The sequence below is a fragment of the Dipodomys merriami genome, unplaced genomic scaffold (genome assembly GCF_024711535.1).
Source record: "Dipodomys merriami isolate MVZ:Mamm:240054 unplaced genomic scaffold, mDipMer1.0.p SCAF_33, whole genome shotgun sequence".
Classification (NCBI taxonomy): Eukaryota; Metazoa; Chordata; class Mammalia; order Rodentia; family Heteromyidae; genus Dipodomys; species Dipodomys merriami.
This window is the reverse complement of record NW_027204826.1, coordinates 12,836,091-12,863,571: the sequence shown is the minus strand read 5'-3', so window position 1 is coordinate 12,863,571 and position 27,481 is coordinate 12,836,091. Positions and strand designations below refer to the sequence as shown.

At 48.3% G+C, this 27,481-nt stretch overlaps 1 protein-coding gene and 1 long non-coding RNA gene across 6 annotated transcripts in view; one reads left to right on the top strand and one right to left on the bottom strand.

Moving 5' to 3' along the window:
- LOC138842045 (uncharacterized) overlaps window positions 1-14,038 on the bottom strand; it is a 93,854-nt gene extending 79,816 nt beyond the window's left edge. For all 4 annotated transcript variants that reach the window (XR_011376570.1, XR_011376568.1, XR_011376572.1 and 1 more), the window contains exon 1: window positions 13,489-14,038. This is a non-coding gene — a long non-coding RNA (uncharacterized lncRNA). The remainder of the gene's footprint in view (window positions 1-13,488) is intronic.
- On the top strand, window positions 11,952-27,260 carry Nr2f2 (nuclear receptor subfamily 2 group F member 2). Of its 2 annotated transcripts, none has more exons than XM_070043175.1 (3): window positions 11,952-12,605; window positions 22,198-22,725; window positions 25,771-27,260. In XM_070043175.1, the coding sequence occupies exons 1-3, from the start codon at window positions 12,563-12,565 to the stop codon at window positions 26,043-26,045; spliced, it is 846 nt and encodes a 281-aa protein (XP_069899276.1). In that variant the 5' UTR covers window positions 11,952-12,562; the 3' UTR covers window positions 26,046-27,260. The 2 variants fall into 2 exon arrangements, with proteins under 2 accessions (XP_069899276.1, XP_069899275.1); XM_070043174.1 differs by lacking the exon at window positions 11,952-12,605 and adding an exon at window positions 19,608-20,142.
- Window positions 27,261-27,481: the final 221 nt, after the last annotated feature.

Here is a 27,481-nt window from a genome sequence, read left to right as displayed (position 1 = left end):
ACGCTATTAAATCATTTTGAAGTGCAGGTCCTCAGCTACGGTTTAATTCCATTCTACCAGTGCCTGCCGAAACCTGTAGTTCTCAGCATTTTATTTTAACTTAGACCACAGAGCTTCATACTGCAAACCCACTCTGGATTATTTGCCTTTCCAGTAAGGATGGGGGCGGGGGGGGGGGGAGGAGGAGAATCTAAAAGTAAAAAAAAACGAACACATCTTACAAAATATTAAATGATGACTCTCAGAATTCTTCAGACCCCTCTACGCGTGCGCGTAATGAATAGATTCGTGATGAAGCTAGAGTTCCGCTTAAGCTGAAGAAGAAACATCCTGGGATAGCAGATTGTTTTCTGAGTGGGATTATTAAAGTGTTGGGACCTAAAAAGTGTATGTCTATTTTAAAAAGAAATTTTCTGATTGGAGATAACTTCTCAATTTGATTTAGTGTCGAACGATAGTGATAGGGTTGATAAGTGAGCATTCATCGGTAATTCATCTTGTGCTGGTAGAAATTTACAGCAAAGCAGTGCTTTTGCAGCACTGACAAGCTCTATTAATCTTCTTCAGACATATTTCGATAGGTGTTCCCATCTGTGGCCAACATCTAAACACTCTGGCATCACCGGCGACTTGAAGACACCTTCATTTCAACTTACACTAGTGAAAATGTGATACTAGATTGTACTCTATTTTTTAACCTAATTCTCTTCTCTTCATTCAATTAGCCTTTCTTGCCTGGATTTTCTACTCGTGTGTAACATCATTTCCCAGAGAGAGAGAGAGAGAGAGAGAGAGAGAGTTTCTTTGACATGCACAATCTCCCCCCAAGGTTAGAAATGCACGACTTTTGTTTTTAACAAATTAAAAGTATATAGAATCCAGTTTTGACAGCCATTGATCAGCCCCTGATTGTGTATCCCCTTAAAAAGTAAAGTCTTTTTTTATTGAGAAGGCTGGGCTGGTGAATGAAGGGGGGAGATACTAAAAATCTATTTGCATTCATATTCCAAATGCAATTATTAACCTGCACTATGTTGTTAAATTTCAGTAGAGGAGAATGCTAGAAAGAAAGAGGGCAAAAGGAGCAGAGGGTGTTGAAAAAGAAACCTAGTATACAAATCATCAGGTTTGTCCAATACATTTAGCCAAGTATGAAATCTCTCTCGCTCATCTTTCTGCACCCACTGGAAAGCTTCCCTTTCAAGAGAGAAAGAAAATAACCACATTAGGGATAGATTATTTGCTTAAATCACCTTTATTCTCCAAGCAACATGCACTAGCTAGCTAGCCGCGAGTTCAGTAGAGTTGAAAAATGTGGAGGAAGTGTTTTGATTTTAGATTGCACTAAAGGGCTTTTTTGGTGACCCTTTCAACCTTATTTTAAAAACCTCTTTTTTTTTTTTTAATGAGAGATTTGGTCTTGCACAGAGAATGGATTTGAGCAGCATTTCTTCTTATATGCTTGGGAAAGCTTCCAGAAGATAAAACTCGGATACCATCTTATTTTGGAAAGGGAAGACACATCTCCATCATGGTGGGATTTTTTTTTTAACTTTATCACTCACTGAGGATTTTTGACATGTGATGTGATGTGTGTGCACATGTACAAACATGCATGCATGCCTTGTGTTACCAGCGTGTACACAGTTACATGCATAATAAAGTTTACACTCTCCATAAATAAATAAATATACACATACACATATATTCTCCTCCTTCACAGGAACTAATTTTTTTCACAGTGATCATTTGAATTTGTTCTAGATCTCAATAGCCTTACAGTAGAAGGCAAGCTTAAATGTGCCATATTAATAACTTGTTATCCAAGACAAATTAAGTCCTTACGTGTCAAAAGCACTCAGCACTGGATTATCTACGAGACAAGTATTTATTGAATAAATGTTGAGACCAATTTTATTGTAATGTGTCTGACTGTAGGCTTCAGGCTCTCAGGCAAAGATAAAAACACTCAAACCTATACTGTACTGCAACGTTACACTTAACTTGTCTATTTCCATTACTATCTCTCAACTTAGAATGTAAAAGGAGGCCTCTCTCTCTCTCTCTCTCTCTCTCTCTCTTTCTCTCTCTCTGTCTCTCTCTCTCTCTCCTTGTTGTTCTGAAGAGCTAGAGGAGAGATAGAAAAACGGCTGGCATTCAGCCTAAAGAGAAATCATTGAAACAAATTAATCCTATGCCGTTTAAATTGACATGGTAATCCATCATCAGAGAAGGCAAACTCTGAAAGCAATCTAGAATCTGCCCTGCTCTTTCACTGGCCCCCAAGCACAAAGACAGATAGTAAAAGAAGGAGGTTGGGGGGGGGGGGAGAGAAGGAATCATAAAACTTAGAAATGCCTTAAAAAAGAATAAAAATAGTTACATCAACAATCCCTGTCCCTCCTCTGCATACCTCCTTTGGAAAGAAGTTAACTTTCAACAATTGCTCTCCCAAGCTTTCTTGGAGAAGTTGTTGGGTCCCCCTCCATTCCCAGGATTTAGCAGTCTAAACACGACTGTCATGTGAGAAAAAAAACAGAAAGAAAGAAAAAGTTGACCAATTGGGTGTTTAGCAGGACCCACGGTGACACAAAACCTGCCCAGTGTGGCAGGAGCTTCTTTAGGGGAAGCCCTTTGGGGAGGTTGGCTAGGAATGGGTTTTTGTTTTATTTGCTCTTGCTTTGGATTTAGGCTGTGGAAACATGGGAGGGGATTTTGTTTTTCTTTTCCTTTTCCCATTTACTCAGCCAAAAAAAAAAAAGTGTGATCTCGTCATTTTAGAAGGAAGATATTTGTAACATCCCTCAAACCCAAAACAAGCCATCGCAACTTTGCCTTTTTATCTGTCTTTTATCTTGGAGGATTATTTCACCAAATCTCGTTTCATTTCAGGAAACCAAACAATAAGGTGGTGTTACAACTTGACTTGAAAGTCAAAAATGATGCCTAAAACACAAGTTTATGTTCTACCTGGGTAGATACAGAAGATGAAATAAAATCTTCTTAAGAGTTCCACTAAGGAAAAGATATTCTTGTATTTCCAGTATGCTGAATTGTCTTTTTTTTTCTCTTTAGCTAGCAGATAGGATTGTTTTTTTGTTTTTGTCAGTTGGAGGAGGTGCATTGCAGAATGTCCTCATCTCATTGTGACCTAGACACACAAATTTGAACACCACAATGATTTTTTTCAAATTAATAATGCATGCAGCCACAAACAAAGCAACATGAATTGCTTTAATTTCCAAATTTTACTTTTCTAAAAATAATGTGTGAAGACAAAAACCCAGATACCTTAGTACCACAGACAAAAGACCCAAGAGATAGGATTTCTGGGTTTTTTTAAGTACATACCCAATAGCTGTCCTGTTGTAATTTATCTAAAATAGAATTTATTCTTGTTTATTGAGAAAACTCTGCTACTGAAACTTCAGTATAAACATCACATCTCTTTGCTATAATTAGAATTTTATTCACTGGTTTCTGAAGGGGGGTGGATAATTCTTACACACTGACTAATGCTTGTGAAATACATAAGCATAAAATAAAAGTGAAAGACCTTTCCAGGGTATATAAGAAAAGAGAATTAATAGGCTCTTATATGAAATATTCATTCATTGCCCTCCCACTTTCAACTTTAAGAGTTGTTTAAAAAAAAAAAAACAGATTTCGGTGTTTATTTGTTTTTTTATTTCTTTACTAGAACTTGCTCTTGAATAAAACAACATTCAGTTACACTCCAGAAAGAGAGAGAGAGAGAGAGAGAGAGAGAGATCTATGCCTCTGAGTCTATGTTCAGTTTATACACAATGTAGACTTTTGCAAGAGAGTATTTGATTTTAAAAGCCATTATACTAGCTAAAATCACATGAAAGGAAATCAATGAGTAAATAAGCCTATGTCCGTATCACTCAGAAGAGAGAATATAAAGTTAAAAATAGCTTTTAAACACCTCACTGCTATTTCACAGTACTGGTTTCTTTTTTAATATCTTGGTGACGTGGCTAGGAAGAATATACAAAATAGAAAATTGCAGCATGTCTTTGGGAGCAAATCAGTTCTTAACATAGGGTCTTCAAAGAAATAGGATGCCCTAACTTTTCAGCTTCTTTCCCCCCCATGCACTGTGATGTGGTCCTGTTGTGAAAGACAAATGTGACACTTGCCAGTGAAGGCTGTATTCCCTTCCTTCAGTGTTTTTAGTTTTACTGTTAACAATTTACAGTGACATCAGTTTAATTCCCCATAGCCTGGTACATAGGAATCTCTTGGACAAGTCTGATTAATCTATAATAAATTAGAATGGATTTTAAAATTACCTTTGTGGACCCTGACCTCAAAATACAAAGCCCAGTGGAGATTTTTATTCAAGCAATCTATTTTGTAAAATCTCCAGCTACTACTTCCAATGATCAAGAAACTAAATGTAATGTTTTACAACCTCTTCTTAATTTTGCACCAAAGTTCTTTAATTTTTTTTAGCATGTACCTCTGACATAGCCAAATACATATATATATATATATATATATATATATATATATATATATACACACACACATATATATATGATCATTTTAAGAGGATAAATGAAGGGGGGAATGCAATTGACTAAATGCCTTCCAAAGTCATGCATATCATTTTTTTTTCCTGTCATGACAGTGCCTGTCTCTGGTCAGCTAGTTATTCACAAATTATTTCACATTTTTTATTTTAAAAACTTCTGTAGAAGCCAATAGAATAGAAATTACCACTATAACAGAAATTATACTTCTTCTGGAATTCACCTGGAATTTGTGTTGAAAGTAAATCAAATCAAATAAATCTCCATTTGTGGTTCTGTCTGTGATTTTCTTGAAGTACATTGCTGCTGCTAATTAATAATATTAATTTATATAAACACCTTACTAATACCTTCATATTTAAGTAACTGGTACCTGATACCAGTTGATTGATGTTTTTTTTTTTAATATGCCAAAAATTAAGTGCCTTTAAAAGATTTAATTACTGGGCTCTTGAGAAAGAGAAAATTAAAAAAAAAAAATCAAACTACCATGCTTGCTTTGTGGACTGCTGACCACATGGTTTTAGATGTCTAGAATGTTCTCAACAGGACTTGCTTTGCAATATAATACTAATATTCAAAGCATTAATTGTCCACATCAAACCTAATGAAATGGACTGAGAGACAACTTTTGCTCTCCTCCTCTAGTCTGTCCTTTAATTCTTCACTACATTGAAATGTGACAGTAACATCCACATATCCCTGTATTTTGAAGTCAATATATTAGGTTTGTGAGAGAGAGAGAGAGAGAGAGACAGAGAGAGAGAGAGAGAGAGAGAGAGAGAGAGAGAGAGGGATGCTCACCTTTTGTTTAAATGCCCTGTCAAGCTATCACACTGGCAATCTGGGGGTTTTACTTTGAAGTGTCTTCCTGTGATGTTTGCAATCCACTGCAGCTTTGCTATTCCTAAGTTACTTCGGCTTGTATTACAACAATAGTGATTCCAAGAGTTCATTCAAAACTCTGCCCAGCCTTCTGCCAGACTCCCAGGACACACCCATGAGTGACAGGCTCTATCTAGTGCTGGAGTATATGAACCTTTAATCCATCAAGGCACTCCAAACACCATCAGACTACATGCACGCCATAGACAAGCACCTACATCCCAGGCCCATTACAGCAGGGCCTAGTCCAAAGCCACCAGGTTTGAAACCAGCAGAATGTATTTTTTTTTTCTCCTCTCCTCCAGGTTCCATGGCTATAATTGGGGGTTACTGACAAGATTCTAAATGAGCTTTGGCTTCAATGAAAGGAGGTAAACTATGCATCGGGTCTTTATTTGGTTTACAATAAAAACTCCCTGGCACAAGAATCAGTGACATGCACGTTAGAGACATTTGGAAGTGAACTGAGTGGTCACTTACATGGAAAAAAGGATTTTCACTACATCTGATTTTTCTCCGCCCCCCCCCAACCCCACCATTCTGAAGCGTGCTGTGTTGATGGATGGGACCATCGCCTCTCTCTGAATGGAAGCCGCTGGGTTAGGAAGGCTGGAAGTGAAGGACACAGAACTCTCACACCCTGGCAGCTAGAGTGCTTTCCTCCCTCCCTCCCTTCCTTCTTCCCTCCTTCCTTTTCCCTCCCTCCCTCCTTCCCTTCCTTTCTTCCTCCCTCCCTCCCTCCTTCCTCTCTCCCTCCCTTCCTTCCTTCCTCCCTCCCTTCCTTCCCTCCCTCCCTCCCTTCCTTCCTTCTTTCCTTCCTTCTTTCTTTCCTTCCTTCCTTCCTTCCCTCCTCTCTCTTTTCCTTCCTTCCTTCCTTCCTCCCTCCCTCCCTCCCTCCCTCCCTCCCTCCCTCCCTCCTTTCCTCCCTCCCTTCCTTTCTCCTTTCTATTTCCTTACCTTTCTTCTTCCCCCGATGTCCTTCTCTTTCTCCTTTTGCTGCCTCCCTTCCCATATCCTTTTTACTACCACCTCTTTATTAATGTTGTTGACCTTGTCTCTGGCCAAGACCAAAAAGGGTTAATGGAGCTGGGGTCTGTCTATCGGTCTGTCTGTCTATCTTGGGCCAGCCGTGTTCTTGAGCTTCCCGCACAGAAAGCTGAGGTACAGCAAAGAAATCGCTTTGCACCTGGACATATCGTTCAAGTGCACTTGGAGGTCATATTTGTACAAGAATGTATATGGTATATTTCTGTTCATCGGATCTAAGTTATATTCCCTGTTGCACCAAATCGGCCAAGCAGGGCATCCTTAACGGATCGCTCAAACTGCCTGGAAGATCCTGGCGCAGTGGAGCAGGGCAGGGACTCCTGCAGCCTGGGGTCCACGCGTGCTCGCATGCAGAGTGGATGTAGAGAGAGCAGGGGTTTTGTTGTAGTTGTTTTGTTGCTGTTTTGTAGGGAAAAGGCCTGGAGCGGGGGGGGGGGGGGTTGAGAAAGAAAAAGGAACGAAAAAGAAGCCCCTGTCCCTGTACCACCCGTTCCTGTCCCGCCTGGGAGCGAGCGCTCCGTGCTGGCTGGAGGTAGAGCCAGGGAGCAAGTCGGGGAGAGCGCCGGGTTCGAGCCTGGACCTCGCCGCTTGGCACTGGGGCGAAGGTTTTCCTTTTGCTTGATTTTCTGTTCCTTTGCCTTCCACCAGTGAAATCACAGCAGCACCAGCCCACCCGCCCCAAGCCAAGCCCCCAGGTGCCGCTCCAGGTCACCTGCGCTCCTAAGTGGGGTGAAGACAGCACCTGGCGCCCCCACTCCCCCTGCAAGCTGGTTCTCCGCAGGGCACAGGCCTGGGGCTCACGTGGGTGGGGGCGCGGGTCACCCCCGCAACCTGCGTGGCCTCGGGGTTCGTCCCCCACCAGAGTCCCGGGCTCCCCGACTCTACCCAGGGGTTGACGGCCTGGGGGACTCCGAAAGACTGAAAACCAGGGGAAGAGTCCAAGCCTCCGAAGATGTCTCCAAGGAGCCCTTTCCCTCCCCTTCTCCTGCATCCCTCCCCTCTCCCCTGCATGGCAGCCGGAGAAGGGGGATCACCCCCACTTGGGGCTGGCCTGGATAGAGACAGTGTGTGTGGGACGGGGAACCCTGCCATCCACCTTCGCTCCCGGGTCCCGTGGACCTTTGGCCCCTTTTGCCCGACGTGAAGCCCGTGGCTCCGCAGGTCTAGGGTCCCCCCACCCTTCTCCACGGCCCCCGGGGCGCGCGCACCGGGCGCGGGGCGCGCAGCAGCCCGGCGCGCAGCGGTGGCCTAGGCTTCGCCCGTCGAGGACCGAAAGATCCAAGAGCTGGGGGGGGGGGGAGGCTGTGATAAGGGGAGGGACTGCCGACACCCCCCATCCATCCTTCCCTCCCTCCCTCCCTCCCAGGCTCATCCCCACCGCTGCCCCCTACCCTCCAACCCCAGCTCCGGCCAAATCCCCAGAAAGCTGCGTCCTAGTCCCCCCCCTCCACCTCCGTCACCCCCGGGGGCTTCTAATCACTCCCTATCGATCTCCCTAACTCTTTTCAACCCGTGGAAGACACATCTTAAAACACGCCAGCCCGGAGTGTGCTCCGGGCTTTATCCACACTAATAAAATGATTTACCCGGCTCCCCGCGCGCTCCTCCACCACACCGAGGAAAATCGTTGGAGCCCCGGCTATTTGTGTGTGATCAGTAAATATTTAGTGCGGTGACATCCTCAGCTCGGCTCCGGGGATCGATGCCGGGGTGTGGGGGGGGGGAAGGCTTCCCACCGGGAGGTGGGCCTGGTGGGGACCCGGGCGGGGCGGGGTCCCGAGCCCACCACCGAGGGTGGGAAGCGGGGCGGAGGAGGAGGAGGAAGGAAGAAGAGGAGGAGGAGGAGGAGGAGGAGGAGGAGGAGGAGGGGAGGCAGGAGTGGGGTGAGGTGGGGGGAACTCTTCTCATCCTCACCCCAGCCTCTGATTTATGGCCAGAGAGCAACCCGCACCGGGGAAGGGGCGCCCCGTCCCCTGGTTTGGAGGAATGGGGAACACGCCTGGAAAATTGCCTTTTCAACCTTTCTACTTGTGACATTCAGCCACTTACTTCTCCAAGCTGCGATCCTGCCCCCTCCTCTCCATTTGGTCTCTCTCTCTCTTACCCCCCCCCAACACACACACACTCCCTGCAAAGGGCATTCAGGAAGACAGACAGACACACACACACACATACACACACACACACACACACACACACACACACACACACACACACACACACACACACACACACCTCTGCTCAGAAGGGAGGGCGGTCAGCTTCTTCCCCGGGGTAACCCTGCTCCCTATCTTTGCTGCGACACCCCCGCCTCCACCGAGTCCTTTGCCCACGCCAGAGTCTAGTCCTCCAAACCCCTGGGGCACACACTTCGATTTTCCTTCCCTTTCCATAGAAACCAAGAGAAAAGTGCTTATATGGGGGGGGGGTTCCAGGGGTAGGGTTTTGTTTTTTACTGGGGGTCCCGCCTGGGGCAAGGGGGGGGAATGTCCTCACCTCCCTTACCCTTCCCGCCCAACCCCGGGTTGGGCACATATTAATTCTTTATTACAGAGCTGAGAAACTATGCACTTTGGGATAGCCAGAAGCTGGCCTGCCGACCCGCGGGACACCCTGTGATCCTTAGGTACTCTGTCACCTCCAGCGGAGGTGTGCATACTACATACACGGATAGTGCGTGTACAATTTATCACATGGATGTAGGTTGCATATGTGGAATTCTATGTGCCACCCCCACCTCCGGTCCACGACTCAGGAGAAACCCAAGCTGGAAGTCTCCCATAGCTATCCACCTGTTAGCCAGTCTTTTTTTTTTTTTTTCTTTTACCTGGGGTCTGGGCCTTTGCAAATACCAGAGGCTCCCCTGCGGAAAAAAAAAGGAAGAAAGGAAGAAAGGAAGAAAAGAAGAAAGGAAGGAAGGAAGGAAGGAAGAAAGAAAGAAAGAAAGAAAGAAAGAAAGAAAGAAAGAAAGAAAGAAAGAAAGAAAGGAAGGAAGGAAGGAAGGAAGGAAGGAAGGAAGAAGAAGCAAAAAGAAAGAAAAGAAGGAAGAAGCAAAAAGAAAGGAAGAAAGGAAGGAAGGAAGGAAGGAATATGACCTTCCTGTGTCCACCCAAACTCAAGGGCTCTGGCCTTGTCCTGCCCAGGGTTGGCTAAATCCCCACATCTTCAGACTATATCTTTATACTAATGCATACTTAATTGGTCTGTCTTGACTGTCCATATAAAACAATTTAATTAGGGTACTTTCTTGCTTTGGAGAGCAAAGAGGGAGAGAGAGAGAAAAAAAAATCTGCCCAATGCTTATTGTATTTAGCGCCAATACAGGCAGAAAATGTAACACAAGTTTTTGGTTGAAAGAGCACCTCAGTACCCATTGAAGGGCGTTGATCCGAAAAGACAGAAAGGACAAGTAAAATCGATTTGAAGCGACCCTCTGTCCCTTTCACACCATTCAGAAACTCGGTTCCTTCTAAAACAAAGCCCAGTGCCTTGGGAATTCTCAGGGGACAAGAGGGACTCCAGTTCCACAAGCCCAGCGTACTTTAAAATAATAATCATAGTAATAACTGAAATTCCAGTGTTCTACTTGGAACCTTCCCTGGCTTCTCTGTCTCCACTGAAGACCCAGGCAGTAGAGCCAGAGAACTAGCCTCCGCCTGGCTGCCAAGCCTAGGAGACCAGAGAGACTGGCTTTTTAGGGTTAATACAGTCCTCACCTTTGACCCCCCCCTTCACTGCTCCCAAACTGGCTGAAGTTAAAAGAAAATGAGTAACTCACCCACCCACCCACACCCCCCCTTCAAAAACAATCTCCTAAATCCAAAGAAAGCAGTTCTGGTTCAGCTCCAGGAGCAACCTTATCCAAGAGCTACCTTCATCCCAACTTTTGGTTTTAATATTATTTTTCTGTTTCTTTCTTTGGCAATAAACTACCCCCAGCTACCTCTGAAAGAGGGAACTCAAGTTGTCAGAGTGTGACATCTCTGGACTGTGATGGGTTGGGTGGTCTAATTGGTCCTCTATTAGTACCAAGTTATCCCACAAGCACCCTGGCTGGGGAAGACAATCATCAATCAGACCTGGCCAAAAAGAGAGAGAGAGAGAGAGAGAGAAAGGGAAGGAGGGAGGGAGGAGAGGGAGGAGAATGGAGGGCAAGAAAGGGGAGGAGAGAGGAGAGACTATGACCACCTTCACCTGCCCAGAGTCCAGCCTCCCTGATCAGTGATCAGTCGACCTTCAGCTAGGGTTGAAGAGGGCAGGGCTACAGGGAGGGGCAGCCGAGTTACACAAGTGTCCTCCTTCTGCTAAGAACGAGTTCAGCATGTCCCCAGAGGGGTCTCAAGGAGCCATCTACTTAGTATAACTGATGAGACAAACCACAAGAAAGACAGAGGGAAGGGGGCAAAAACAACTTCTGCAGCCCATATTTATGGTATTAATGAATAGTTAAAAAAAGATTTACACTTCTTATGATCAATATTCTGAGTTCTTTCCCTCAAAGTATATAATTACAGTGTCTTCAGAGTTTTCATCATTGTTTGAGGTGGCAAAACCATTTGTAATTTTCATTAGCCAGTAAACATGTAATTAACATTCAGCACTGTGTTTAACTTAATTCCTGTTTAAGACAAGGACAAGAAGCAGTCGAAGAGCGTTAGTTCCATTTGTCAAGTCTGACATACATCTTACCATAACAGTTTCCTAAAATAAAAGATCCGTATTGCCCCATTATTCTTCTCTTAAAACAAAATGCGTGCACACACACACACACACACACACACACACACACACACACACACACACACACACACACACCAAAATCCATTAGTTAAAACTGTATTAAACTGCTAGAGGCAGCGTGGTTTATGATCAATTTTTGCCAGTTACTGTATTCCTGCTTCCTTAATTCATTCTTGGGAGTGCTAGCGAGAGGGGGTTGAATTCAGCCTTCAGTATGTGAAGGTATGAAATGGGGAACCCCTCCTCCCAAAAGAAATAGATTTCCTCTTCAGGAAAGTTCTAGAACAGGCATGGGGGGGGGAAGGGAGGGAGGCATTAATCCACAGGGGAGAGATAGAGAGAGAGAGAGAGAGAAAGAGAGAGAGAGGGAGAGAGGGAGAGAGGGAGAGAGAGAGAGGGAAATCACTTGGGGTAGGGTGGGGGGACTTGAGTTAAAAGTAGAAGATGAGAATTCCAAGAGATTCTTAGGAAAAATGTTGACCTCCTTTTTTTAAGTCCTATCTTTGATCCTGGGTGAACCAGCCTGTTTGCCAGTCTAAGAGCCTATTGCTCACCCCCCCCTCCTCTCCCACTTCTGTGGTGGTGGTGGTGTTTTTTGTTGGTTTTGTTTCCCCCCCCCAACTTGCTTTAGGATTTGCCTCCATCCCTCTGGACCCCAAACAGTGGAACTGCGCCTTGGGTCGTCTGGCTCTACAATACACGCGTAGGGTCGTTTCTGCTAAGGCTCAGCCGTTTGCTCTAGCCTCGGACTAAACTCATTAAGTTGGGAGTTGTTGTTATGTTGGTTGTTTTTTTTTTTTCTTCTTCAATTGGACGGGTGTTTTTAAAGTCTTGTCTTTCCAGCCCCAAACAAGGTGTAACAAGGCACTCTTCCTTCTAAGGAATGAGATGAGAGACAAGAATCACTCTAGACATCTCCTACCTACGGTTTGGGTTTTTTTTTTTTTTTTCTTAAAGGCGAGGCTCGCATTCCTCAGCAGCTGTGTTACAAAGCTCCCTGAAAACCTTGTCTCTCTAAAGTTAGTGTGCAGGCTTTTTCAACGCTGAGAGCACCTAATACATAGGCAAGCACTTCTCAGAGGTGGATGTGGGTTTTTTTCCCCCCATTACCTTTTCTCTTGTTCCCTGTGGGCTGTGCCTACTTTTCTTTTCTTTTTTTTTCTTTTTTTAAAAATCAGTTTGCACAATCGCTTAGATAAACACCGAGGAAGAGATTCTCTTTAATTATCAAAGTCACATCTTTTTTTTTTTTCCTCCTGGGGGCCAACAAAGCATTTTATTCCACCCACCCCGGCCAAACTAAAGGAGAGTCATTCCAGTTTAAAAGGAAGATGCAAGCGGTCTGGGACCTTGAACAAGGCAAATATGGTTTTGGTATGTTGACTTACAGTATTTTTTTCCCTCTTCTTTCTCTCCTTTCTCACGTTTTTTTTTTTTTCCTTGTGCTGTGTGGAGTTGGGGGGGTGTTGCTGAGGGGGGGGTGGAAATGACTTGTTTTTTTTTTCTGCAGAAAATCGGTTTGCTAACCTGTATGAGATGACTAGAATTGTGGTTTAAAGGGGTTGGGGAAGAGGGGGTGGTGGTGGTGGTGAATCAATTCACTGCGATGCCATATTTTATTACATGTGTGTGGTAGGGAAGGAGGGGAGGAGGGGTGGGGGGGAATGCAATTGCTAAGCTGCCAAAATATGATTAAACCAAAGCCTAAAGACTACCACGTCTCTCCTCTCCTCAGCCCTGTGTCCTCAAACTCATTTCCTTCTATACAGCAAACTGCAAACCAGTCCTATTAAAAGAAAAAGAAGGGGGGGGGAAACCAAACAAACCAAGCAGGCAGACGACTGGATTTGCTAGCAAGCCCAGGAGCCGCGGAGGCCGAAGGCGCCGATCGCTTTGCCTTTTCTCTGCGCTTTTATCTGGTAACCTAGTGCCGGTGACAGCACCAGGACAGGCGGAGGGAGAGAGAGTCAGAGAGAGAGTCAGAGAGAGATCAGAGAGAGAGAGAGAGAGAGAGAGAGAGAGAGAGAGAGAGAGAGAGAGAGAGAGAGAGAGAGAAAGAGAGAGAGAGAGAGAGAGAGAGAGAGAGAGAGAGAGAGAGAGAGAGAGAGAGAGGAGAGAGGAGAGAGAGGAGAGAGAGGAGAGAGAGAGCGCGCCGTGGCCCGCTGGGCGCCCGGCGCCGCGGGCTGGGGAAAGCCAGAGCGATCGGCTAAGCTATAAGCTATGGAGAACCGCGACGTCGCCGAGCGAGAGTACTCACCATCGGGCGGGGGGGAGGTGGGTGAAGCCGGCGAGCTGATTTCAGGCCAATCTCTACCTTATGGCTAATGCAACCGCGCCGGGCTGACTTAAGAAGCCATTCTGTGCTCTGTCCAAAATGTTCAAGGGATGGTTCTTCATTTAAAAAAGAAAAAAAGCCAGAGAGAGAGAGAGAGAAAGAGAGAGGGAGAGAGAGGACAGAGAGGGAGAGAGAGAGAGAGAGAGAGAGAGAGAGAGAGAGAGAGAGAGAGAGAAGACATAGACAGAAAGAAGAGGGGAAAAAGAGGAGGGGGTAAAGGAGGGGGGGACCGCACATAAACCCAGTTCAAAAAAAAAAAATCACCTCTTCACCATTGACTCCGGGCAACGTAGAGAAGCTCCGAGTACAGTCCCAGCAAACCAGAGCCAATTAATTTTAATTCCTGAAGAATTATTCAGATTAAAATGTACAGAAGTTTCATTCTCTCGGATGCCTACGTGAGCCCCAAGTCGTTTCCCTTTAAGAGCTGCTTTTCTTTTAAAGTTGAATTTTAGGCAGCCAGGACTCTTACACTAGGGGGCAGACACATACTGCACTTGCTCCAATCTTAAGCAATTTTTTTCCCCCTGCCAACATATGCTCTGATTTAGCACTGTAAATTTTTCAGAGGACCCAACTCTGACAGCCCCTGGTGATTTTCAAAGTACCACAAGCCAGTGGTTAAAAATTGCATTGACTTGGGGGTTCAGAGGGACACAATGGACAGCCCTTTCCCTATTCATGGATTGCAGCACGGTAGAAGAGAAAAACACACACGGACGAGATTGAGGGAAAGGGGGGAAATTCAATGAATCTTGGAGGACCAGTGGCTTCCCTGAGTTCAGAGTTAAACTCTGCATTTGCTGGGGTCTGTATTCATATTGTGATTTAATCTGTAAAGAATGAACTGATCATCCACCCACTTTCTGCAAGAAGAAAAAAAAATCATAATCCTAGGTGTTTGGATTTTTTTTTTTTAGATTAAGACAAATGGGGATTTTTTTCCCCTCCAACATTCACTAGCAAAATTAAAGCTAGCCTTTCCTCTCATTAAAATAAATTTACATCTGCAATAAAAGAGTGGGCTGAGTTTTTTTTAAGATAACAATGATGGATATTTACCTTTTAATCTGGGAGCTTTTTAATCTTAGGGTCAAGGCAAATGAATATCTTTTGACGAAGACATGTTTAAATAGTTTTTGCCTTTTTATTTCTTCCTAACCACTGTCCTGTCTCTTCTGCCATAAAATGAACAACAATTTATACAGTGATACTTTTTCCCTTTTTGGCAGTCATTTCCATAACTGAATGAATCCCCAAGTACAGGAGATCCCTGTGGTCTGTGCATATCTGACTCCAACTCTTTGACAGATACTTGGGATTTTTTTTTTCATTTTTAATTTAAAGCCAGCAGAACTTTCAAATGCCCCCCCAAAAAAAATCTCTCCATAAAGCATTTTCTCCTCAAAATCATCCCTTCGCATGGCTGTTTAAAGTGATTTTACTATGGAAGTCTTTGCCCTCAGGAGGCAAAAGATTAAGATTTCCCTATAATCAATTATTATTGTCTTCTCTTAAGTTGAAATGGGAATATCCATTAGAGTTCTCGTCTCAATCCTAGTACCACTCTATGCTTGAGGTTGCCTTTCATCTGACATTACCCGCATTCTTCCTGGAATCATAGAAGTTGAAAGAAAGTCGGGGGGTGTAGGGGGGGACCAACAATAACAAACAAAACACAAAACCTTGTCTTCTGAAATGATCTCTCTCCCTCCTTCCCGCTCACTTGAGGCAAAACTTACATGGTGTTTGTAATTAACCTAAAATTCTCAGCCTGGTTTGACCCTGTGACAAGCTGAGCACTTATCAGTGCCTTTTATATATTGGTTTTTTTTTTATAATGTCCAAATAATCATAGCACCTGCAGCTTGGGCAAAATATATGAGTTCTGCAGAGCAAGCAAAGGCGATGAGGGCTCGAGGGTGAAGCTTAAGACCCAGCCTCTATCTGCCTTCATCTTTGTGTGGTTCTTACTTGGAGTGTTCTGCCTGTGTGTGTGCGCGTTAAAAATAAAGAAACTGAATGGAAACTGCAGTCTACACAAGTGAACTATACGAGGGTCTTTATATGTTTTAATCTCTTTATCTCATCAATTGATTTCTTAAGTCACCAGAGGTGCTTTTCTGAATGTATCCATTTACTCTAGAGTGTTCTTGTTTTAATTCTCGGTGGTAGCTCAGGCAACTGTGGAGGAAAAGATTCTAATTGCTGGTGGACCTGGGGTGGCTTGTGGGTAACGCCTAGTTCTGGTGGGTGTCAGTGTATCACAGATGGAACCCTCTTTTTTTGCTGGTATCATGTGAAATAATTCGGATCCACTGATCAAACAGCAAGGTTGCTACAATGGAATACAATGCGTGTGGCACACGGGGACCGTTCGATGCGTCTGATGCTATCCTGGAAGGCAAAGCCCCGATTCTATCAGTGATTGTGTTAGTACTGTGAGCGGGAAGAGCTCAGGCTCTGAAGTTGTTCTTTCTCTCTCTTTTTTGCACTGATTCCCTCGAGGTAGAATATGGCTTGTTGTGTGGTTCTGGTGAGTTCTATGGGTAATGGCAATTTGGAGAAGGATCTCTGGGTATGTTGTAATGACTAGATGAATGTGCAAAGGGAAGTTGGAGAACAATGATTTCGGCACTCAACTGTCCTGCGACGTCATGGAAGCAGAGTCTCAGAAGTCTTTGTCTGTGTCCCCTGATACATCTGATACATGTGCGCTTACATGTGTGTTGGCACGGGGAGGGGGGGGGTTGCCGGGGGGATGGAGGGAGGTTGAGCGGCGGCCTCTGCCTGTCCATCAGCGTCTTTGCCTTCTCTTATCACGACTGGGTGTGTGTCAGCACAGTTGCTTGTCAGTTAGCTGAAACCAACGAGAGAGAATAAAGTTGAGCACCATTTATTTTCATTGCGTCACGACAATGAGATGAACTCTACTCCTTCTGCTTCTCAGCATCTGAGAGATGCTTTATTTGAGCAATTAAAAATGTCAGGCCGCCAACCCAAGAAGTGTTAACCCTACCAGGAAAGGAGGGATACCGAGGGATTCCTTTCCCTCATTTAACAAAAAGAAGGAAGAACACGCGCGTGCACACACACGTGTACACACACATGTGCACACACACAGACAGAGCTACCCAACAGAGCAAGGAGATGAGTGAGACTTGATGAAGAACAAGGACTGGCCATCACCCGGATCTATCCAAATCTTTCCGTTTGGAAAAATGTCCTCATGCTCAGTTCGCGCCCACCTTCCCCATCTCCACTGCCAAACCTCACTACAATAAAGGAGAGATGGAGGGGGGGGGAACACCAACCCTGGGAACTTTTCTCTTTCTCGGGTATCGTGCGCCGGGGGTGTGGTGGGGGGTAAATGAGCCGGGGGGGGGGTCCACGGTGTTGTGCGTGCGGCGGATTTCGTGGCAGCTCCCAAGTTACAGGAGAGAGGCAAAGTCCTGGATTTCCAGGCAAAGCTTCTCCTTTAAGAGGCGTGCTAGGAGTGTGTGTGTCTGTGTGTGTCTGTGTGTGTCTGTGTGTGTGCGTGCGCGCGCCCCGCGCTCACCTCCCCCGCCCCGGGGGCGGGAACCCCGGGTGCCCGGGTGCCCTGGGGGCGCAGGGCGATCGGGGGGGGGGGAGAGAGAGAGAGAGAGAGAGAGAGAGAGAGACCGCGCTTCCCCGCGCCCTTCTCCCCCCCCCACTCCCATCCCCCCCTCCTACTTGGAGACCCGGGTGGTTTGCGGCCACCCGGTTCCCCGCCCCCCCTTCACCTCCCCCCCACTCCCGGCCCGCGTCCACTACTCCCCTCCCTCCTTTCCCCGGCTTCGGTCGGTCCCTCGCGCGCCCCGCGCGGCGGTGGCGACGACAACGCTGGCGCTAGGACCGGGCGGCTGCGGCGTTCGTCCGTGGCCCCGGGGGTAGCGGGGGGGGGGGGGGAGTGGGAGGGGGGAGGAGGAGGAAGAGTGGGGAGGGGGTGGGAGGAGGATGGCAGGGGGGCGGGGGCCGCCGCGCTCTCGGGCCAATGACGGCGAAGGGGGCGGCGCGCGCGCGCCGGGGCCAGGCCAACCCGGGCGGCTGCCTTCTAAGGCGCGCCGTCGCCATGGCAACGCGCGCTAAGTTGCAGCAGTCGTGTCAAAGTTCACTATATAGAGAGCTCAGTGAGCTGAGCGCGGAGAAGCCACTTCTGCCAGCCCCGGCGCCTATAAATCGCATTCCCTCCCGCGCCCCCCTTTTTAGCATATTTGATCACTTTGATTCTCTGTTCTTTTCTCTCCGCGGTGTCTGTGTGTGTGTGTGTGTGTGTGTGTGCGTGCGTGTGTGTGTGTGTGTGTGCGCGCGTGTGTGTGTGCGTGCGCGCGTGTGTGTTTTCTTCTCCTTCTCCTCCTCCTCCTTCTTCTTCTCCTTCTCCTCCTCCTCCTCTTCCTCCTCTGCCCGAGTTGCCTCTCCTTTTTCTCCGGGTGCCGTGGCTGCCGCCTCTCCCTCTCTCCCTCTCTCTCTCTCTCTTTTTGGTAATTTTCCCCCCTTCTTCCCCTCCTCCTCGTCCATTCTCTCTCTCTCTCTCCCGTCTTTCTCTCCCCCTCCCCCTGCGCACGAAGGATGTGCTTCTAGGTGGTGATCTGCCCTCCTTTCTCTCTTTTATCATTTCTCCCCCGCCGCCGCCGGCGAGTTGACTCTTTCCCTATGTGTGAGAGGCGGCGGCGGCAGCAGCGGCAGCAGCGGCGGCGGCAGCGGCGGCAGCAGCAGCGGCAGCAGCAGCGGCGGCTCCGGCTCCGGCTCCGGCAGCAGCCGCGGGAGGAGCAGCGACTTCACCGGCGGCGGCGGCGCTAGACCGCGGCGGCGGCGGCGGCGGCGGCGGCTCCGGGCCCGACCCCCCGGCGGCTTCAAGCGGCGGCGGCGGCGGCGGCGAGCGCGGCCCGGGCGGCCCCCGCAGGGAGCGGCGGCGAGCGGCCTCCACCGAGCGAACGGGCGAGCGAGCGAGCGGCGGCGGCGGCGGCTGGACGGAGCCCAGCGCGCGCCGGGCGCCCCGGGCAGGCGGCGGCGGCGGCGGGCGGCCGAGCGCCGGGACCACGCCGCGCAGCAGCGCCGGACGCGGATCACTTTCATGCTGATATCCCCGGACCCGGGCAGCGCTCCGGCCACTCCGCGCGGGCCGCCGGCCTCCGACCCGGCCTGCCCGGATCCCTGGGCGCGCCCGCGCCCGCGCGCCTCGGCTCTCCAAGTCCTCCAGATGTCCATGGCTTTCCTGAATGGCTGACTGTGGGCTGCCCTGGACTTGGCCCCCGGACAGTCGCCTCTCCTTCTCCTCCTCCTCCTCCTCCTTCTCCTCCTCCTCCTCCTCTTCCTCCTCCTCCTCCTCCTCCTGCTGCTGCCGCTGCTGCTGCTGCTACTCCACGGCTGCACACCCGATCTGAGAGCCAGCGAGTGAACGAGAGAGAGAGAGAGAGAGAGAGAGAGAGAGAGAGAGAGAGAGAGAGAGAGAGAGAGGAGGGAGAGAGAGATCTTTGGAGAGATTTTTTTTTGCCTCCTACTTCTGTCTTGAAGCAGACAATCGACTTGCAGCTCTCGCTCCCCTCCCTCTCTCCACGCTCGGCTCCCACTCGTCCCTCTTCCCCCCCTAACTCCCTTCCCCTACCCCTCCCGACGGAAAGCCCCCCGAAAAAAAAAGCAACAAAGCTGAGCCGACAGAAACAAACAAACAAACAACAACAACAAACACATCGGGCCAGACAAGCCATCGACCAAACTTTTGCAAAAGCAAAACCTCTTCCTCCTCCTCCTCTTCCTCCTCCACAAATAACCAGCAACCAAAAACAAAAAACAAAAAACAAAAAACCAACCAAAAAAAGCCAAAAAGCAAAACAACCAACAACCTAAACGCAAAAGCAAAAAGGAAAAAAAAAAACCAACAACAACACAAACCAACCAACAACAAACTAAGCAACCTCCATCAACTTAACCCTAAGCCAGCCCAGCGCGCCCTCTCCTGCGTCCTTCTCGCTCCAGGTTCACACAAAAGGCGGCGCGTCCCGAACCCGGAGACCCCCGGGGGAGCCGCCCCGCCGACACCCGCCCGCCCCGCCGACGCCCGCAGCTGCAGGGGAGCAGGAAGAAGTCCGGACGCGGCCCCCCCAATAGATATGGCCATGGTAGTCAGCACGTGGCGAGACCCCCAGGACGAAGTGCCCGGCTCTCAGGCTAGCCAGGCCTCGCAGGCACCCCCCGTGCCCGGCCCGCCGCCTGGTGCCCCGCACACGCCGCAGACGCCCGGCCAAGGGGGCCCGGCGAGCACGCCGGCCCAGACCGCGGCCGGCGGCCAGGGAGGCCCCGGGGGCCCCGGAGGTGACAAGCAGCAGCAGCAGCAGCAGCACATCGAGTGCGTGGTGTGCGGGGACAAGTCGAGCGGGAAGCACTACGGGCAGTTCACGTGCGAGGGCTGCAAGAGTTTCTTCAAACGCAGCGTGCGCAGGAACCTGAGCTACACGTGCCGGGCCAACCGGAACTGTCCCATCGACCAGCACCACCGCAACCAGTGCCAGTACTGCCGCCTCAAGAAGTGCCTCAAAGTGGGCATGAGGCGGGAAGGTATCGGCCTCTCCTGTCTCCCTCCGCACCCCGGGACGCCCCCCCACCCCACCCCGATCTCCAGCTCCTGCGTCCTGGGGGGGGGGTGCTGGGGTGGGGGAGGGAAGCGATCGGGCCGGGGCAGTGAGGGTGGGGGGCGCCCCGGTATGTGTGTCTGTCTGTCTGGGGGCTCACTTAGCCTTATTCTCTTCGTTACGGCGGTGTGCAAAAGTGTGGGTGTGGGGGGGGTATTTTAAATACTAGGAGCGATGTCTGCTGAGGAATCTAAAGCTCCCCGATCTGTATGCTTTGGCAGACCTCTCTCTCTCTCTCTCTCTCTCTCTCTCTCTCTCTCTCTCTCTCTCTCTCTCTCTCTCTCTCTCTCTCTTGGGGGGGGTCATGATCATTTTCTTTGCATTGATGGCGAGTTCGTCCGAGTTCACCTTTTTGCAAAAGGGGGGCAGTGGGGGTGGTGTTTGTTGTTTTAAATCTCTCTGTAAATCTCTCAATCTCTCTCTCTCTGCCCTTGTTTTTCCTGCATGTTCAACATATGTCCCTCCTCCTCTCCCAGCCCCCACCCTCTTTAAAAAAAAAATACAAAAACCAAAACCACCGCCGACAAACCCTAACCTGAGATTGTACTTTGGGACAGAAGGTTCAAATGGCAAATGGCCGTGTGAGGCGTTTCGCCCTGTCCACGCGGCCCGCCCGCCGCGGGCCGGCTTTCCTCCCGTGACCCGGCCTGGGATTTGCAATTCTGCTTTAAAAGAAAAAAAGAAAGAAAGAAAGAAAAAAAAGAAAAAGAAAAAGCGGGGGGTGGGGAGAGCCTCGGGTTTTCTTTCTTTCTTTTTTTCTTTCTATTTTTCCTTTCACTTTGGAGCCGTGGCGAGGGCTGGGCGCGCGGGGGGCGCGCGGGGGGCGCATGGGGTCCCCTTTGCCTTCGTCCTGCGCGACTCTGGGTCTTTGTGATCGGAAATTCACCCGGGCGCCGCCGTGGCCTTCCCCGGCCGGGCCTCTGCCAATGGCGCTCTCGGCGGGCGGGCGGGCGGGCGGGCGGGCGCCGGGCGCGGGCTCTCTGGCTAGGAGAAAGCCAACGCCGGGCTTTTCTTTGTGTTTCTGCGAGAGCGACTCTCCCGGTCCGGAGTCAGATAACAGCTCCAGCCCTCCGAACACAGCCTGGCCGGCTGGCCTCCTCCTCTTCCTCCTCCTCCTCCCGGGTCCTCGCTTGGGCCCTGCCTGGGCTTTTATTTTATTCATTCATTCATTAATTTATTTTGCTCCGGGCCTCTTCCCGGCTTCCTCCTCACCGTAACCGGCCTCTCTCCCGTTCCCAGCTCACACCGATCGATTAGGCAGACGCCAGCAACCCCCCCCTCCACCCCACCTCCCAACCCCTATACACTCTCTCTGATCTTCTCTAGCTCGGAGTTGTGCCAGTCAGGCTTTGTGTTGGGGGGGGTGGGAGTTGGGGGGTTGGAAAGGTTGGGGTGAGTGTGATTTGGGGGGAGGGACACAGTCATCCTGGGGGTGATCCTAGGCCATCTGGGGATACACTCTCTGTGTCCTTTGCCAACGCGTGTCACCCACCCTCTTCCCTGGGCTCGCCCCCTTCCTGCCCTCTGGCTTCCGATCAATAAGAAATACCAGCTGTGTAGAGGTTAAAAAAAAAAAAGGAAGATGCACCCCCTGACCCTCTACCCGGGCTCCTTCCTGCTCACAGCCACCGGGACACCCCCCCAACTCCCCTACCCCTGAACCCCTGTCTGCCCAAGGCCAAGTGGCCGATTCTGGGTTCTGGGTGCAGCAAGTGTGCAACGAACTCGGGCCACCCGAGCCGGCCTGGGTGGTGACCTGACACCTGGCATCCCGCACACCTATGGCAGGCCTAGTCTGGTTCTTTGCCCTCCCTCCCCTTCCCCAGCCCTGGGTCTGGGACATGTTTATTTTGTTTAGGGGGGAGTGGAGGGGTGGTCGTGCTGGGGTAGAGGCTCCTGGGGGGTTTTGGGGGGGAGAGGAAGGCTCTGAGGACGGAGTCTGGTCACTCATTGCACAGTGTCTGTTTTCCCTCCCCCGCAGCGGTGCAAAGGGGCAGGATGCCACCCACCCAGCCGACCCACGGGCAGTTCGCGCTGACCAACGGGGACCCCCTGAACTGCCACTCGTACCTGTCCGGATATATTTCCCTGCTGCTTCGAGCCGAGCCGTACCCCACGTCCCGCTTTGGCAGCCAGTGCATGCAACCCAACAACATCATGGGCATCGAGAACATTTGTGAACTGGCCGCAAGGATGCTGTTCAGCGCCGTCGAGTGGGCCCGGAACATCCCTTTCTTCCCGGACCTGCAGATCACGGACCAGGTGGCCCTCCTGCGCCTCACCTGGAGCGAGCTGTTCGTGTTGAATGCGGCCCAATGCTCCATGCCCCTCCACGTCGCCCCGCTCCTGGCCGCTGCAGGCCTGCACGCATCGCCCATGTCAGCCGACCGAGTGGTCGCCTTTATGGACCACATACGGATCTTCCAAGAGCAAGTGGAGAAACTCAAGGCGCTGCACGTCGACTCGGCTGAGTACAGCTGCCTCAAGGCCATAGTCCTCTTCACCTCAGGTAGGAACGGGGAAGGGGGACCTTCCTGGGACTCCTGGTACACAGTTAGGGTCTAGAGAAATTTGGGGGAGGGGGTGTCCCCAGGACAAGGCAACCTTCCTCCTCCCCTCCGCAACACACACCCTGAAAGTCCAAACAGTAGGGTGTGCAGCTTGAAGAAAAAACTTTGTAGCTAGCTGGCCATCTCTTGGAAGGCTGGGTTGCAAAGAACATACCACAGATTTCAGGCCTCTTACCCTTACCTCCCCCCCCCCACCACCCCTCACACACCAACAGTAATCAGACTAGGACCCTGACTGCCTGGTTTATTTACTTCCTTGAGTCCAAGCCTGCTGGGCCTAGTTAAGTCTCCAGAGAATATCCTGGAGCCTCAAACTTCCTCTGGCACCCAGCTTGGGCCTGGAAGAGATAGATGGCCCTGGGCAGTGTAGCATCCTCGGCAGCCATCCCTGCTGGAGAAAAGTTTCCCCCTACAGGGGAAAAGTTTTATCTGCTAACTCTGTAGGAGTTGAAGCTTGAGGCAAATCCAACCGGAGGGCAGCAATTTTCAAATTCGCCTTCTTATTAAACTAATGCAGACTGGCAGCACAAGGGAAGAGAGATGTCAGACAGGGGTAAGAGAGAGGAAAGAAACCCACATAAAGGGGTGAGGGCTCTGGCTTCTAGCTCCTTTGGCCTAGGCAAACACTTAAAGACAATTTGCAGAGTAACCCCAGTGTATGCCAACGTGGGCCAGCAGCTGTGCATGTTGCTGGAGATATAAAACCATCATTGCCTGCATTATGAAATCTAATTAGTTTGCATGTAGTTTAACCTGTGTGAGTAATAGATCTGATATTAATTAACTCTTGAGGCCAAATGATTTTTGAAAGTGTCTGGCTTTCTATTGCGGGCCACACCTGAGCCTTTTGGCTGCCTCTAGGCTGAGTTCAACAGTCTAGGTGGGTGGAAATTACCCCCCCCTTCACATTCTTGTACTAAGTTGTCAGCTGATCCCTTTGTCACAGCTGAGAAGGGAAAGAGGGGTTCCCAACTAAGAATAACAAACATTTGGACAGTAACAGAGGGCTTGGAACCCAGTCACCCACTTGCAGTTTTTGAAGCTTATAATCAGGAAACTAGGAAAGATGTGTAGTTTATTTGGGAAACAAAAAGACAGAGAGATACACAGTTGTATCTTTATTGTTTGAAAGAAGTCTGGGGAGCCAAGTCCTTTGCTAAACCTATTTCAGGATCTAAGCTCTCAATTCGCTGCCTTCTATGCATTGCTGCTTTGTATATAACACCCTCTTCCAGCCCCCACCCCCACCCCAACACACACACTTGCCCCAAATCCTGTCTTCAGAAGTCTTAGGTAATTCACTAGAAAGCAAAGTTTGGACAAGGAAGAGCTGCATACAGAAGGTCGGATCAAGATTCTGGATTCTTCTCCTCCTGTCTAGACTTTTTGCTTGATGCAAATGTAGAGGCAAGATGGTCCCCTAGCCCTCCAGTGCATTCACCCCTTTCCCACAACTTGACATCCAACCCACATTCTCCCATGGTGGGTGGGGGGTGGTTGTATGTTCTCCATATCATTGCTAGTTCTTTGCCTTCCTTACCCTTGCTTGGTCTTTCAAAGCAAGAAATGCCCGATCCTGTCATAGCAGTTTAATTTATTAATATTTGCAAATTGTGAAGGCCTGGGGAGAGAATGTAAGTCACCTCACAAAGAGATAAAGGTCCGTGTTATCTGATTCAGTGGGAGACACAAAGTCCCAATGTGGAGGAATTGAGTCCTAGACAAACAGCTACTTTAATTACACACACACACACACACACACACACACACACACACACACACACACACACTCACCCACACCCCCCCCCACACACACACCTATGCCTTCTGAAGATATGTAGAGTCCTAGATACTAAGAGGAGGAGGAGGAGGCATGTGTCCCTGGTTCTAGGAGTGGATGTGGTGGAAGGTGCTTTCAAATATCTGTTTTAATGATTCACAATGTGCATGTGTTAACCCCAGTCTTGTCTCGGGGAGCCCCTCAAAGGTCAGGTCACAACCTGAACCGCCTTCACCAAGAAAGCGTCTCATTTCAAAGGCACTTATTGTATTTTCACATATCAGAAAAGAAAGAAAGAAAGAAAGTAAAGTGTTTTCCTGCAGATAACAGGGAAGGTTGGTGTAGGGAGGGGGAAGATTGGGGATGCTTCTTGGAGGAGCCTGGATTTAAATTTTAAAAAAATAAAATAAAATAAAGGGGAGTGGGAGAAAAAGAGAGAGAGAAGAAAAGGGGGGAGAGAAACAGCTCAAATGAACAGAGAGATCACAGTTTGCATGGCTGCCCTTCAATGGGCTAAACTGACAAGATCAGTTTTAAAGGACCACTTAAATCAGTTTCAAAGACTGGGGGAAAATGAGTCGCCCTCTTTGGGGGAGAATCTGAAGCTGGATGGTGGACGCCATTACTCAGGGCTGGGCCAGGTTGTGGCCCCCCTCCACCCCCACCCCCATCCTATATAATTATAGGCCAAACTGTTATTTACAGAGGATGAGGGGGAGGAGCGGTGGCAGTTTGGGTTCATCTGTTTGTCTATCTGTGTGCTGACTTGGGTCAGATTCACCCAGTGCACTTTTGCCTAGGCCTCCCAAGCACCCAACGTGAGGACTGAGGACTGGAGAGACCAGGGAAAGCCCAGAGCTCCCTGAGTGTGTTTGATTTTGAAGCAAACACTCCAGGACACCCCCCCTCTGTCTTTCCCTCTCTCTCTTTCTCTCTCTTACACACACACACACACACACACACACACACACACACACACACACACACCCTTTTTAACTTTCCAAATGCATTAAGCACTAGGACCTAGTCTAGTTGGGCAGTTTTGACAGAACTCTGTATGTATACTGGATGACCCATTTCAAACCTCTTAATCTGATGACTGAATCCCTCTCTCTCTCTCTCTCTCTCTCTCTCTCTCTCTCTCTCTCTCTCTCTCTCTCTCTCTCTCTCTCTCTCTCTCCTCTCTCTTTAAACTTTCTTCCAGATGCCTGTGGTCTGTCTGATGTAGCCCACGTGGAAAGCTTGCAGGAAAAGTCCCAGTGTGCTTTGGAAGAGTACGTTAGGAGCCAGTACCCCAACCAGCCAACGCGATTCGGAAAGCTTTTGCTTCGCCTGCCCTCTCTGCGCACGGTGTCTTCCTCAGTCATAGAGCAATTGTTTTTCGTCCGTTTGGTAGGTAAAACCCCCATCGAAACCCTCATCCGGGATATGTTACTTTCCGGCAGCAGTTTTAACTGGCCGTATATGGCAATTCAATAAATAAATAAATCAAAATAAGAAGGGAGAGTGAAAACACGCAGAAAGAAAAGGCAAAAGACTGGTTTTGTTTGCTTAATTCCCTTCTGTTCAGAAAGGAGGTAAAAGGATGTTACAAGTTTGCTTAAAAAAATGAAGAGAGGGGAAGAAATTAATGGACTGTGAATTTCAAAAAAAAAGACTGTCATGAACTTTTACAGAATGCATTGAAAAAAAACTCTTGTGTTGGTCAGAACAACTTGCTACTTATCATTTTTGTATAAAAAAGGAAATTAGTCTTTTTTTCTTTTTTGGTAATTTTTTTGAAAACTATTGCTAAAAGTGCATTTAAGGAAATTGGGAGAAAATTAGCAGAATGGAGAAAGTAAGTCTTTTTTTTTTTTCCAAATTATTAATTGTCCTGTGTCTATGTATCTCTAGCTGTTTTTTTTTTAATTTTTTGTACTTTTCTGGTTCCAAACCAGTTTATTCTGTGGTTCTATAATAAGTTTTGATATAATCTTGGCTTCTAAAAAAAACTGTGTATCATTAAAATATATGTTCTGCAAGAATTAAAACTGAGTCCATGAAAAATATCATAGGAAGACATAAAACGTTTAAAAGACAACTCAGAGGCTGGAAATGCACTTACAAGAGATGGCCAAAAAATTGTAGGTGAAATTAAGCACTCTAATAATTAGGAAACTGAAGGAACCACTCATCACATTTAACTTTGCCCTGCCCCCCCTCCTATGCCATGATAAACCTAGCTTTTTAAAAAGAAAGAGAATGAACTGTGGAATTTATTGGTAGTCCAGGAGTGTGTCCAAGACACAGGCTGAGGTTTTGAATTTAAAAACAAAAAGTGAACTTTTGTAATTTGAATTGGGTCTCCCCCCTTCCCTTAGTTCTTGAATTGTTATGAAAATCCTATAATCTGTTTGTATATTTGCAAGCCCTTTGTATTATAATTGTTGATATTTTTCCCTTTTTAAAAAAATACCATTGAAATCAGCATGACAAAATAACACTGTTGGCACTTATAGGTAACGTGACTGAGTATCTTAGAGTTTACAGTTTGTGTTTTTGAAAAAAAAACTGAAGGTTTTTTTTTAAGTGCAACATTTCTGTATACTGTAAAAGTTATAATAACTGAACTGTTTGGTCGAGTCTTTGTGTGTTATATTCCAAGGAAAATTGAAAGTATTCAGAAATTAAAATATTATTTGATATCTGAAACCTGTTTTGCTGTCCACACTTACTGTCTTTCTGTGGCGGAGAGCCCTTGTGAGCCCTGGGAAAGGGGGCTCCATTTGTTTACACCCCCTCAATCAGTTTCTGCAAAAAAGGTAGACTAGTGTATTTGCCTGTTTAATTTGGGTGTGTGTAGGGGGGTGTTAAGGAAGCTGAAGTTAATGGTTTATCTATGGTTTAGAAAAGTGCCACACTGATATAGGAAG

Coding starts and splice junctions, on each gene's coding strand:
- Nr2f2 (XM_070043174.1), top strand. CDS start 19,698: ATGGCCATGGTAGTCAGCACGTGGCGAGACCCCCAGGACGAAGTGCCC. Junction 20,143..22,197: donor AGTGGGCATGAGGCGGGAAG/GTATCGGCCTCT, acceptor CCTCCCCCGCAG/CGGTGCAAAGGGGCAGGATG. Junction 22,726..25,770: donor CATAGTCCTCTTCACCTCAG/GTAGGAACGGGG, acceptor ACTTTCTTCCAG/ATGCCTGTGGTCTGTCTGAT.